Source organism: Candida margitis, assembly GCF_024628925.1.
Source record: "Candida margitis strain CBS 14175 chromosome Unknown scaffold27, whole genome shotgun sequence".
In the NCBI taxonomy this organism is placed as follows: domain Eukaryota; kingdom Fungi; phylum Ascomycota; class Pichiomycetes; order Serinales; family Debaryomycetaceae; genus Lodderomyces; species Lodderomyces margitis.
In genome coordinates, this window is record NW_026261742.1 from 38,694 (window position 1) to 53,342 (window position 14,649).

The 14,649-nt window shown below is 39.0% G+C and overlaps 3 protein-coding genes across 3 annotated transcripts; 2 read left to right on the plus strand and 1 right to left on the minus strand. All coding sequences in view use genetic code 12, as the record gives it.

Annotated features, from left to right (window-relative positions):
- Window positions 1-1,259: 1,259 nt before the first annotated feature.
- Window positions 1,260-8,361, plus strand: CANMA_000540 (YBT1; the record flags this gene model as incomplete). The annotated part of the gene is made up of 2 exons (XM_051817766.1): window positions 1,260-6,175; window positions 6,537-8,361. The coding sequence occupies 2 exons, from the start codon at window positions 1,260-1,262 to the stop codon at window positions 8,359-8,361; spliced, it is 6,741 nt and encodes a 2,246-aa protein (XP_051673803.1).
- An 81-nt stretch (window positions 8,362-8,442) lies between these two features.
- ZCF8 (Zcf8p) lies at window positions 8,443-11,262 on the minus strand (the record flags this gene model as incomplete). Its single annotated transcript, XM_051817777.1, has 1 exon — window positions 8,443-11,262. One exon carries the CDS (start codon window positions 11,260-11,262, stop codon window positions 8,443-8,445), a length of 2,820 nt encoding a protein of 939 aa, XP_051673804.1.
- Window positions 11,263-12,926: 1,664 nt separating this feature from the next.
- On the plus strand, window positions 12,927-14,621 carry CANMA_000542 (uncharacterized protein; the record flags this gene model as incomplete). Its single annotated transcript, XM_051817788.1, has 1 exon — window positions 12,927-14,621. The coding sequence occupies one exon, from the start codon at window positions 12,927-12,929 to the stop codon at window positions 14,619-14,621; it is 1,695 nt and encodes a 564-aa protein (XP_051673805.1).
- Between the last annotated feature and the right edge of the window lie 28 nt (window positions 14,622-14,649).

Genomic DNA, 14,649 nt, shown 5'->3' on the forward strand with positions numbered 1-14,649 from the left:
ATTGCATTACGATCTACTTCACGAGACGAGTTGTAACATCCTTGTGCGATACTGAAGACTTTCTTCACCAAGTCTTTAATTATTGTGGACAACAGCAAGGTATTGTTTTTGCCCACCTTGAAGCACTTTTAAGAAAGCTGAGGAGTCGCAATCAAACCAGTAGAAATATATGATTGCTCAAGAGAGCGCAGTTGGTCTTTCAGGGTGGTGCTCTTCTATTATGAGACTAACATTCGTTCTCCGTTTCTTCATAGCAATGTATACCCTAAAGAAACATACCGTTGTGATAGGGTTATAGCTTGATTACTGGATACTTTCCATTCTACCATTTTATTCTCAGCGGTTGCATAGCTCATCACACAAGTTGTCATTGTAGTAGTTGTTGTTGTTGTTGTTTTCCTTATATCGGGAATTGATAATAAAATTTTGAGCCAATCGTAATTCCAGTCATTTTAGGAATTATCATTCTTTTGTGTAACTTATATTTATACCCAAATACCGAATTGCCCAGAATTGACTTTTTTAGTACCATCCAGTTTCTTCAAAATAGCAAAAGAAGATTGCCGGCATAGCCCCAGATGGATCCTCTTTAGTTGTAGAGATACGCAGTAGTAGGGGTTCCAGTATATGTCCCTTACATAAAGCGTTATTCAGTTGCTCTTTTCCTTAAAGCCATCTAGGAAGACTCTACGCGCAATGGTCGTCTTCACCATGGGACGTAATGGAGGAGAAAAGACCAAGGCCAAAGACTTGCTTCAAGTCTTTTGTGAAGTTGTTTGGTGATTGTTGGCCGTTTAAACTAATTTTTCTGTTCATGAGTCGTGCCGTGTCGGTGTGAACCACATTTCAAAATATACTCTTTGAGCATTTTTGATTGTAAGAAGATTCCACAAAACACCTTATTGACTGGTTAATTCATTTTTTGGGAGTTGAGTATAACAAAGCAAAGGCTATATTCCAACTTATATGACTCACAGATAGTTGTTGATATGATAGCGGAATTAAAAAAAAAATTGAAAAGGAGAAGGAACTAAAAGAAACTAATATTACACAAAAATACATTGAATGAAATATAATTTTAATTTTAATTTTTTTTTTCTTTTCGTCTTCGTTTCCGTCTTCTCTCAATTTTCATCCAGCCATATACTTTCGTCTTCTTCTTCTTCACTTTGCAAACTACTATACTACTGTCACAACAGATATTCTACCAAATCCATACTCCCATTACACTTTAAAAGGATAGCATAGATACACCTACCATGTCTTTCCAGCTATCTACCAATGGTACTAGTTGCCAGTTTTGGGACTATGACGATATCACCAAATGTGCAAGATTAAAATTAGACTATTATCCTCCACTAATATTAACTGCAGTATCCTTTGTTATACTATTAGTCAAGTCATTCATATCATACTACAAGAAAAGACGAGGTCAAATCAAGTTATCCGATGAAACACGTCCTCTTTTAGCAACGAGCGATAATTATGGAACTACCACTATAACAACAACGGATGATAAGGAGTTGAGTAAAGAGGATTTGAAGGCATTGCATTTTGACCTTGCGAGATTACCTGATACAAATATTGACGGAACTCCTCATGGCTATGTTAAGGAGGTATTTAAAAACACTACAGAGAGTTTAAGAGTTTCTGTTGAGTACGTCTTCGTGATACTATCCTTGGGATTGCATTTGTCGCCTTTGGTTAACAGGAAGTTGAATAAAGAAATCAGCAGTACTCGTGTGGTCTTTGCTCAACTGGTTCTTTGGATATACTTGTTCATCATTGTCACAATTAGAGTCATCAATATGAAACGCGTAACGATTAGATTGCCCAACTTGTGGATTCACACTACAACATTGTACTTTTTCAACATTTTTCCAGCGTTAATAACGTTCCGCTCAGCCTTGATCACGACTACTTTAAACAAAACTAGTCGAGAATTTTATATTTTCCAATTTGCAATTGACGCTTTGTTGTTGACATTGAACTTGACTGCTAAAATTGGTGATAAGCCTTCTCAACTATACATTACCCCTGGTGTTGAACCCAATCCAGAAAACGTTTCAAGTATTGCATCGTTTATATCTTACAGTTGGTTGGACAAAATGGTTTGGAAAGCGTACAAGCAGCCATTGAAAATCAGCGACATTTGGGGGTTGAGAGAAGATGATTACGCTTTGTATGTATTGAAAGGATTTGAAACAAGTAAATCTACTTTGAGATTTACTTACAAGATCTTTTTCCACTTCAAATTCCTTTTCGGTATTCAAGCTTTTTGGGCAATAATCCAATCAATGATTGTTTTTGGACCGTCAGTTTTGCTCAAGAAGGTTTTGGAGTACGTGGCTGATCCAGACTCGATCTCGGCCAATTTGGCTTGGACTTTTGTATTTATGATGCCAATTGTCAAAATTTTGGACTCCATTTGTTCTGGTTGTTCGTTGTTCTTGGGTAGAAGAGTTTGCGTCAGAATGAAAGCGGTCATAATTGGTGAAGTTTATGCTAAAGCCTTGCGGAGAAAGATTACTGTGACTGAAACTACCGCTGAAGAATCTTCAATCGATGATAAAAAGTCATCGAGTGACGAAGATAGTAATAGTAACAGTGAAAAGGAATCAAAGAGCACCGCTGAATTGGGTGCCATCATTAACCTTATGGCTATTGATGCATTCAAGGTGTCGGAGATTTGTGGATACTTGCATTACTTTGTTGGTGCAATCTTGATGATTGTCTTTTGCACGGTTTTGTTGTACAATTTGTTAGGTTGGAGTGCCCTTGTTGGGTCATTGGCAATTGTTGTATTGTTACCGGTAAATTATCAATTTGCTCAATGGTTGGGAAGATTACAAAAACAAATGTTGGGTGTCACTGATAAAAGAATTCAAAAATTGAATGAAACTTTCCAAAGTATTCGTATTATCAAGTTTTTTGCTTGGGAGGACAAGTTTTTCCAAAGTGCAATGGATATCAGAAATGAAGAGTTGAAATATTTGAAATATAGGGCTGCTGTTTGGTGTGCTGCTTCATTTGTGTGGTTTGTCACTCCAACTTTAATTACTTTGCTTTCCTTTTACTGTTACACAATAATCGAAGGTCACACTTTAACCGCGCCAGTTGCATTCACTGCTTTGTCATTGTTTACATTATTAAGATCTCCATTGGATCAGTTGGCGGATATGACTTCTTTTGTAATTCAATCAAAGGTATCGTTGGATAGAGTTGCTGATTTCCTCGATGAGGCCGAAACATCAAAATATGATCAATTAGCCCAAGAAAAGGGACCCAACTCACCCGAAATTGGATTTGAAAAAGCCACATTGTCGTGGAACTCACTGTCAAAATCAGATTTCAAGTTGCGCGATTTGGACGTCACTTTCAAGCCAGGTAAATTGAATGTCATTATTGGGCCAACAGGTGCAGGTAAAACATCCTTGCTTTTGGGTCTTCTTGGAGAAATGGATTTGCTAAGTGGTAAAGTTTTCTTGCCAGGTATCATACCTCGTGATGACTTGATCCCTGATGAGCATGGATTAACAGAATCTGTGGCCTACTGCTCGCAATCAGCTTGGTTATTGAATGACACCATCAGAGGCAATATCACCTTTGGCTCACCGTTTAATCAAGAGCGTTATGACGATGTTATTGAAGCTTGTGGATTGACGCGTGATTTACAAATCTTGAGTGCTGGTGATCAGACTGAAGTTGGTGAAAAGGGTATCACATTGTCAGGTGGTCAAAAGCAAAGGGTCTCTCTTGCTAGAGCATTATATTCAAACTCAAAACATTTGTTACTTGATGATTGCTTATCTGCTGTTGATTCACATACGGCATTGTGGATCTATGAAAATTGTATTACTGGTCCTTTGATGCAAGGAAGAACATGTATTTTAGTATCTCATAATGTCGCATTGACTGCTCAGCATGCCGAATGGATCGTGGTTATGGAGAATGGAAGAGTCAAGAACCAAGGTACCACTGATGCCTTGTTAGAATCAGGTGATTTGGGTGACGATGAGTTGGTTAAATCATCTGTCATGAATTCGAGAACTCAATCTTCGCAAAACTTGCAGTCACTCGGTGATAAGAATGCGGAAATGAAAGCTAAGTCTGCAGCAATTGAGCAAAAATTGAAGAATTTAAAAAATGGCGATGAAGAGGCTGAAGAAGAACCTTTGGTAAAGACTGATGGTAAATTAGTTGAAGAAGAAAACAAAGCTGAGGGTGTGGTTAGCTCAAAAGTTTATATCGATTACGCTAAAGTTTTGGGTGGTTGGAAAGTTTGGACAGTAATTTTTGTCACTTTTGTTGCTTCACAAGTGGTGTACATGTATCAATCATGGTGGTTGAGAACATGGTCGATTCATAGTGAAAACGGTGCTGAAATGATAAAGTCAGCAGTCAGCTCGATGGGTCAGGTTTTGGATAGCTCCCACTTGGCCCAATTACCTGGAGTACGCAACTTCGTTGGAGCTGTCAGGTATGTAAACTTTTCCATGGCGAAAGTGGACCAAGTTGCTGAACAACACTCAACATTGTATTACATCACCATTTATGGAATCATTGGATTTGGTTATGGGTTTACTGCATGTGTCAGAATCTTGGTGACGTTCTTTTCTGGTATTCGAGCATCGAATCGTATTTTCAAAAGAGTCTTGATGACTATTCTTCGTGCAAGATTGAGGTTTTTTGACAAGACCCCGTTGGGTCGTATCATGAATAGATTTTCCAAGGATATTGAATCTGTTGATCAAGAAGTGACTCCTTTTGCTGAAGGTGTTCTCATTTGCGTTGTTCAATGTGTGTCAATTTTGATTTTAATCACATTCATCACCCCCGGATTCCTTGTTTTTGCATTTGTCATTGGATTTTTATACTACTTGGTTGGATATTTCTACTTGACATTGTCGAGAGAGTTGAAGAGATACGAGTCCATCACAAAATCGCCAATTCACCAGCACTTTTCTGAGTCATTAACGGGTGTTGCCACTATTAGAGCATATGGTGTTGAGTCTAGATTTATGAAGCAGAATTTGCAAGCAATTGATAATAACAATCGACCATTTTTCTACTTGTGGGTAGCCAACAGATGGCTTTCTATCAGAATCGATACTGTTGGTTCGTTGGTTATGTTTTTTGCCGGTATATTTGTCTTGTTATCAGTTGGTAATATCGATGCCGGTTTAGCTGGTTTGTCATTGTCATATGCTATTGCATTCAGTGAAAGTGCTCTTTGGGTTGTACGTCTTTATGCCAATGTTGAGATGAATATGAACTCGGTCGAGAGATTGCAGGAGTATCTTGAAGTTGAACAGGAACCACCTTATGAAATCAAAGAAACTGAGCCACCAGCGAACTGGCCCGACAAGGGACAAATTTCCGTCAATGATGTATCATTGAGATATTCTCCTGAATTACCTCGCGTCATTAAGAATGTAACTTTTGATATTGATCCTTGTAACAAGGTGGGAATTGTTGGAAGAACAGGTGCTGGTAAGTCTACCATCATTACGGCGTTTTTCCGATTCTTGGATCCTGAAAGTGGTTCAATCAAAATTGATGGTGTTGATATCACTACGATTGGATTAAAGAATTTGCGTCAAGCAATCACAATTATTCCACAAGATCCAACGTTGTTTGCCGGTACAATAAGATCCAACTTGGATCCATTTGAGCAATATTCAGATACTGATATCTATGCCGCTTTGAAGAGAGTCAACTTGATTGATCCAAATGAACAAAGCCCTTCATCATCATCAGCCACTGCAGCCTCTGCTGACGAGAACCAGAATAAATTTCATGATTTAGAGAACCCCATAACCGAAGGAGGAGGCAACTTGTCCCAGGGAGAGCGTCAATTGGTTTGTCTTGCCCGTTCATTATTGAAGAATCCCAAGATAATCTTGCTTGATGAGGCCACCAGTTCCATCGACTACAAATCCGATGCATTAATCCAAAAGACAATTAGAGATGAATTTGGATCTAGTACCATTTTAACCATTGCCCATCGATTAAGGACAATTATTGATTATGATAAGATTTTGGTTATGGATGCTGGAAAAGTGGTCGAATATGATAATCCATATGTTTTGATCACCAATAAGGATTCATTGTTTTATTCCATGTGTGAGAATAGTGGTGAACTTAATAGCTTGATTGCGTTGGCGAAGGAGTCGTATGTTAAGAAGAAGAATCAGAAGTAGAAAAACAAGATGTTTAATAGAATGTTTATTTATCAACCGTAAATGGTCTTTTCTTATTTTAGGATGTAGTAGAGCATACTGTGGATATAGTCTTCGCCTCTTTGTCCAGGGCTGGGCTGCTAGGATGGAAGGTTAAGAAGAAATCCTGCCCCTGAAGCAACTTGATACTGCACGTACATGTAAACATAGCCTTTCAATTGTGTGGCTCGAAAGAAAAAAATTCTTTCCCTTTGGCTCGTTATCGCGTCTTTCTCACCCTTTGGGAAAAGCCACAATGGAGATAAGGTTCCAGAATAAGAAAAGCTAGTTATAATTTTGTTTGATGTTACCCAGATCTGGATCAGAAACTACTAGTGAAGAGACTCTTTCTTCTACAGACCACTTACCAGGGCTTCCCACTGACCTGCAACTACAGTCCAATAGCCCAATTACCAATACTCAAACACCACAACACAGCACATCCACCTATCGAAAGTCTGATTCCATTGAAATGGTAACTCTCGACAAGCCATATGATTCCAAAGCGCCTGCAGCTGGACTGTACTCTGAATTGATTTCAGAAGATGAAATAACAACAGAACCACAAATTGACTCAATGTACACTAGTCGACACCCGTCATCACACTTGCAATCCTTGGAGGAATTGCCACAGGGAAGACACTTGGGATTATACTCCACCATCATACTATTCATCAGCAGGATACTAGGAAGTGGTATATTCAGCATCACATCAGGGATATACATAGATTGTGGACAGAGCCCATTTCTTTTCTTCCTAGCCTGGGTTGTTGCTGCCATTGCCTCGTTTGGTGGATTGTACGTGTTTCTCGAAATGGGTTCCTTAGTGCCTCGAAGTGGTGGTGCAAAAGTGTTTTTAGAGTTCATATATACTAAGCCAACCTTGTTGGCTACCGTGGCATTTTCTATCTACCTGGTCATGTTTGGATTTACCATTAGCAATGTTTTGGTTTTTGGTGAATATTTTATACATGCGTTGGGCATTGCCATCACGCCATGGCGAATTAGGCTCACTGGTTTGTTGTTCCTTTATGGGGCAGCTTTGATTCACGGAGTGAGCGTTAACCATGGTGTTAGGGTCCAAAATATCCTTGGCGCTTTGAAATTAGTTCTTGTGGGGATAATGGTTGTGATGGGATTGTTCGTTGCCATTCTTCCACAGCATGTCACACAATTGGAAAGTCATTTAGCTTGGGACGATTTTTGGCAAGTGAAAAAAAGTGCCAGTCTATCTTCGTTCTCAAGTGCCATTATTAAAGCTAGCTTTGCGTTTAGCGGTTGGAATTCTGTTCATACTGTCTCAAATGAGATCAAGGATCCAATTCGTACATTCAAAATCGCTGGTCCTGTGTCACTTGCAATCATGGCAGTCACCTACGGCATCATCAATTTAGCTTACTTGATTGTTATTCCCGATGAAGAAATTGTCAACTCGTCAACCCTAGTTGGTTCCATTTTATTTGAAAAGATCTTGGGCAAGCAATTAGGACGTCACTTCCTTACATTTGCCATCGCCATCTGTGCTGGGGGAAACATCTTCGTTGTCATATACACCATTTCCAGAGTTGACCAGGAAGTCTTTCGTGAGGGTTACTTGCCATTTTCGAAATTCATGTCGTCAAACTGGCCCTTTGGTGCACCATTGAGGATCCTCGTTTTAAGTTGTACAATTACTACTGTCATCATTCTAGGATTCCATGAAGGTGATGTATATAGCTACATGGTGTCGCTTGAAGGGTACCCTCAGCAGATTGCCATTGCATTGATTGCAATTGGCATATTCATCATCCGAAAACGATACCCACATTTACATGCACCAATTAGAGCTGGCTATTTTGGCACAATTGCAGTTTTATTAATCAGCATCTACTTGGTGGTTGGACCCTTTATATCCTCGAGTTCGCCAAACCCCAAAGGATTAGAAAGCTGGCCAAACTACGGCCTAGTGGGGCTTATCTGTGTCTTGATATGCATATTATATTGGATATTTATGTTTCGGTTGTTGCCGTGGTGGGGAAATTACCAGTTGATGATAGAAGAAGCCACCTTGAGTGATGGGTTAACGATAAAATCGTGGGAAAAGATACATGTTTCTCACGATACGCCTTATAGAACGTTGCTCAATGAAACAGGTGGTTAATAGTTTATAGAGATTATAGAAATCAACATTTGTCCTCATTCATTTCTTGGAAATCTTTCATTCATTCACTTACTATACACACTAATCGTCGATATTGGGTTCGACATTAAGTCTCATATACTCCTCAACTACATTGTGGTCAAACACCAAACCCATTAACTGACCCCTATGATTCCTGATCAACTCATCATTGAATCTCAAGTCGTTGCAGATAACCATATCCTTGGTCAATTGTGCGCCAGGACCATCTCCCGGCGTAGAAGCATTGCTTAATAAAAATTGAAACAAATCCCATACTTTTTCCACGTACCGAAAAAAGTTATCTCTCGATCCAAAATAAACGTTGGTAAGAAACTCCCAATGTTCCGGATCGAACTCAGCTTTCAACTGGTAGAGTAAATCAGTCAAGTCCTTGAAAGCCAATGGAGGTATATGTTTTTGTGAGTTACAATCTCGCTGACTCTGAAATGTTGTTGGCTCTTCGTTGAGAATATGGTTGGCATCAAGTAAGAAATTCATATTGACACGGAAAACTGGAATAAAGGTGTAATACTCCTTCATTTTGGGACTTGCCACAAACTTGTCCAATGTCTTTTGAAACGAGCCGAGAACGTCGTTGTATATCTCATCCAACCGGATCTTAAAAGTAGTGACATTCGTTCTTGATTTCTGAATAAGGGAATACTTTAAAAAAATCAAAAATAACGCCTGATATGTCAAACTTAGCAAGAATGACTTTATAAAATGCAAGGGGAAATTTGAAAGTATAAAGTCAACCAAGTTTCCTCCTGTTGCGTCATCCTTATAATACTTTTCAAGCACATTAAAGTGATTGTTCAAGTTTATCATTGTTGTTAAAAAAGATGAATATCTCAAACTAGGAAAGTAGTTAGACTCGATTCGAATAAATGATAGCCACCTCACAAACAAAAGCAAAATCTGTTGGTTCTTCAATAATGTTTCCGCGTCGTCAACAGTAACCTTTGGCTGTGGCGCATTCTCGCCAATGGTGCAAAACTTGGCTTCAACCATTTTCAAGTCATCCTTTAGCAATAGCGATGCATTGCTATACAACATTAAATAGTCCTTCACTATGCGTCTGATTGATGTAGATTGACCCGATCTCGTGTAGTAAAGGCTCCACACCGCAATCTGGTGTTTCGTCAAAGCAGATGTAGCATATGCGCCATTGGGCCCATACATTATTTCCAATACATCCGCATGTGGGACAATGGAATTCTTCAACTGATTAGATACCAACATTGACCCTTTGTATTGGAAAAACGTGAATTCCAACTCAATCATTCTAAGTTGAATCCAATACTTGCCTAGTAATAAAAACTCTCTTGACTTGGAGTACGTTTTACGTCTCACCTCATCCGCTTTATATTGTCCCTCTTTCTGTGGTTGTGGCGAGCCTGTAGGAGTTGACACTTCGGCGCCAGTGTCTTCAATTAAAGCAATGAAATCGTTATTCAAAACAAGATAATTCAATAAATTGTTAAATTCCAAGTAGTTATCAACAATCATGTTATCGTAAGTGTACAAATTCTTTATAATGAAGTACCAATCCATCAAGTAAATCAAATCCGTCAACGATTCATAAGACAACAATTTGAGTTTGATAAACTTTGCAATTTTGACCCAATCTTGAATCAAGTCATCTTTGTAGATTGTTCTCAAATCAAATAAAAAGTTACAAGATATATTCTCCACATTTTCAAATAAAAACCCACTGGCAAGAATAAGGAAAATCAACGACAAGTTTCTCAATTCAACAACGTTGAACTCTACACTTTTGCTGAGATTTTTCACGTTGTCGTCGTCAATTGATACAAGTTTGTTGTATATGATGCGTCCCTGCCTCATAATTTCATCATGATCTTGTATGTCTAGGAACACCGAATTTATCGTATTAATGTACAAATCAAAAAGGTGCTCGACTGCTTCAAACTTGCTTGGCAACAATCTCTTGATTCTCTTGACATCTACCATGCTCAACTCGATATGTTTTTGGTAATCTTGAGAAATCAACGTATCAATCAAATCGCCCTGTGACCGCTTATTTTCGTCAGAAAAGGTGGCTCGTGGTTGCTCGTTGTAGTTCGAGCTGATGTGCGATATAGGATGAGTAGGCATACCATTGGTAGTATCTGGTTGCAAATTGGAAAAATGCGATTGCCGTATATGGGCCGAGGTAAAATTGTCATTGCCACCTGAATGTTGCAGTTGTTGGTGACCATTGTGCTCGTGAAAGGATCTCAGTTGTTGCTCCATAAGCTTTGTGCTTGATTGAATGGATGAGAGCAATGATGGTATTGAATTTTGATTATCGTTAAACGCATGTACAATGTCATTGGACGTTTTCAACCTTTTGTGCATTGTTCGCTTCTTTCGTTCTTTAATCTTGCTTAGTTCCTCTTGTGACGGAGGCTGTGGAGGTTGCAACAAACACCTATTAACTCGTTTGAACTTTTTACATGAAGTGCAAGGAACCTGTAAATCACACTTGATCTTTAGCATTTTGCAGGGCCCACAGCTGTAGCTTCGCCTTTGTCTTTTTGGTTTGTTTAGTATATGTGCATCATGATCAGAACTGTAGCTATTGCTAGCATTGTCATGGGTCGCTTGTGTGTTTTGCACATTTTGGTAGTAGGGAGAAGGCGACGGTGAATCGGTTGACCCCTTATTACTTGTCTTGTCATTTTCATTAGACGGTGCTAGACTCTGACGTGGTTGTTGCTCTGTATCATTTGAAAGTTGGCTGTCTAGGAGAAGTTCTGGTTCTAGCTTCATATGCTCTAATTGACTGGACGCCATGGCCTTTGGGTTGTCTTTTGAAGCCGCTGTTGAGACCAGTTGCCCTGGCTCCGATTCCTCTGTTAACGTGCGAATATCCATGAAGTGGGTGGTCTTTGGAGATTATGTGTGCAGTTGAAAAAGTTCTGGAAGCACGACTAGTATTAAGTTTCAATGTCGATGAACTTTGTTCAGTGGTCGTTGGAACCTTGTTTGAGTGGTCGAAATAAAGTGCTATCCAGCAAATTCAAAAACGTTTAGATTTAATGAAAGCTAGTCTCCGACTTTTTGTTTTCTTTATTTTTTTTTTTTACCTCCTTCGGTGTTTGGCAGTTTGAGGTTTTTTTTTTGTTTTTGATTTTTTGTGTTTGCAAAGTGTGCAGCTTTTATTCGTGTTTACAAAAAAGAGAAACCACCTCTGGAAGCTTTATCCTGAATGGGCTGAGGGAGCTGATATGTTCTAAATGAGAGTTGATAAAGCTAATCTATTTTAAGTTGTTAAAATAGCTGTTTTACAAAAGAGGTGTATGATTATTTTTTTGTTTAACGGAATGACGCTAATCACTGTAAAGAACAAGTTAGAGAACGAGACACTAAGGCCAAGAACTTTCCAGTTTTCTCACACCACAGAGTAGTAGCTCCTAAATTTTTTAAAAAACAGCAGTTTAAATAGCTTGCTAAAGACTAACTGGAAGGATGAGGGGACAAGTTTAAGCTAGCTGTAGTCATAAATCCGGTTCAGTGTGACTTGTAATCTAAAAAGCAAAAAGGAGGGGCGACTTTTCCGGACATCAGGAAGCAGCAACCAAATGCTATAAAGTATCAGCAACGGAATCTCACGTAGTGAATAGTATCTCACTGGATGTTGTATACTCCGCGAAACTTCATTTGAGCTCAACGGTTCTCCCTCTCCACTTCAACAATCGGATTTATAAAAAGAAGAAGAAAAAAAAAAAACTATTTTTAAAATAAACTGATTTTTTGTGTTATTTTGATTGAGAAGAGGCGTTTTATTTATTTTGGCATGTGGAAATAATTTGAACTTGTAATTTCATTGAAATTGGTTAGGCTACTATATGAGAGCACCAAGTGTATTTAGACTTTAACTTCATGAAGAAGGCAAGTTTGTTTTAACAAGAAAGTAGCCCATAGGAGCCAGCTTTAGAATTTTGAACAAACCACAAATCAGATGTTTAAGGGCAACTCCACATGCCTTATATCCGCTTTGATTTTTTAATTTACCTTGGCATATTGGCAAGGCGAATTACTACCTGTCTATAAGATTTTCCAAGTTTGTTTGTACCTACTTGATATTTTGAAATAATCAACTACTTTTTACTCTAATCTATAGAAAAATCACGCAATTACAATTTATTATTCCGATCGGGTTGAAATTTTTTTCACTGTTACTACGATATTACGTAATACACAGTCCAATCATTATGTAATCTTTGTGGAGGCGATTTTTCCATGAAACAACGCTTTATTAATAGAAGCCATAGTCAACAAAGCGTTGTTCCGGAGTAGACCTAGCCACATCAGCTTATTTGATCTTTCAATTGTCACTATTTTATGACACTTGATAATCACCATTCTCCTTCATTATTACGTTTGCTTTTGTTGTGAAAAAAAATAAAATAAATTGGATATCACGAAACTGTGGCGCTGGCTTAGGAATTCGTTGTCCCTCTGCCACTATAAAATAGGTAACGACTTCCTGGCAAAATGAAGTTTCCACTACCTCAGTCTAATAGCTATACACAACCATGACCATTGAGAAAAAGAGACCAAATTTCTTGATTATTGTTGCTGATGATTTAGGATTCACTGACTTGTCACCATTTGGAGGTGAAATTCACACACCCAACTTACACAAATTAGCCACCGAAAATGGTGTCAGGTTAACTGATTTCCACACTGCTGCTGCTTGTTCACCTACTAGATCGATGTTGTTGAGTGGTACAGACAACCATATCGCAGGATTAGGACAGATGGCAGAGTTTGCTTCACGTCAAGGTGACACATTTAAAAATAAACCTGGTTACGAAGGGTACTTGAATGATAGGGTGGTTGCATTACCCGAGATCTTGCAAGATCACGGCTACCATACATTTATCTCAGGCAAGTGGCATTTAGGTTTGAAGGAGCCTTACTGGCCCATCAAGAGAGGATTTAAGCGATCATGGACTTTGTTACCAGGAGCAGGTAACCATTATAAATATATTACACGGGATGAAACCGGAGAACAAGCGCCATTCTTGCCCAACTACTACGTTTCCGATCACAAGGAATTGAACCCTGAAAAAGATTTGCCTGATGATTTTTACTCAACAACCAACTTCACCAACAAGGCGATTGAGTTTATTGACGAAACGCCAGAAGACGAACCCTTTTTTGGGTTTGTCACTTATACTGCTCCACATTGGCCATACCAAGCTCCACAAGATAGAATCGCCAAGTACAAAGGTGTTTACGACTCCGGTCCTGAAGAGTTGCGTAGAAAGAGATTGGCCAAGGCTTTAGAGTTGGGCATTATCGAAAAAGATATCAAGCCGCATCCAATTACGACTATACGTAAAGATTGGAAAGATTTGACTGAGGAGGAGAAAGCCGTGGAAACTAAAATTGTTCAGACTTATGCTGCCATGGTTGAGATTTTGGACGAGCAAATTGGAAGATTGATTGACCATTTGAACAAAAAGAATGAGTTGGACAATACATTCATCTTGTTTATGTCCGACAATGGAGCTGAAGGTATGTTGATGGAGGCGTTACCATTAACAAACAAGAGAATACAATCGTTTGTTGAAAAGTACTACGATAATTCTCTCGAGAATATTGGAAACTACAACTCCTTCACTTTCTATGGCGACCAGTGGGCTCAAGCAGCAACGGCGCCACATTCAATGTACAAAATGTGGTCTACTGAAGGTGCGATTGTATGTCCCTTAATCATCCATTATCCACCGTTATTGAAGAACCAAGAGGGCAGGATCTTGAAAGAGTTCACCACAGTCATGGATATCTTGCCTACCGTTTTAGATCTTGCCAAAGTTCCACATCCAGGATCTACATATAGAGGAAGACAAGTTGCCCTTCCACGAGGCAAGTCGTGGTCCAACTACATATCAGGAAAAGCACCATACGTACATGATGAAAACACAGTAACCGGTTGGGAATTGTTTGGACAACAAGCGATAAGAAAGGGTCAATACAAGGCATTGTATATTCCTAAGCCGTTTGGCCCTGAAAAGTGGCAATTGTTCAATATTATTGAAGACCCTGGTGAAACCGAGGATCTTTCTGAGAAAAAGCCAGAGGTGTTGAAAGAATTAACCGACCATTGGGCAGTCTACGCTGCCGAGACTGGGTTGATTGAATTGGGCCCCGATTTTTTCAAGGTGGAGCAAATACCAGGAGAGAATAAGCCGGTAGTCTTTAGGACTATAGACGATTTTTAAATTAGATTAATCAAGTGTATACTAAAGA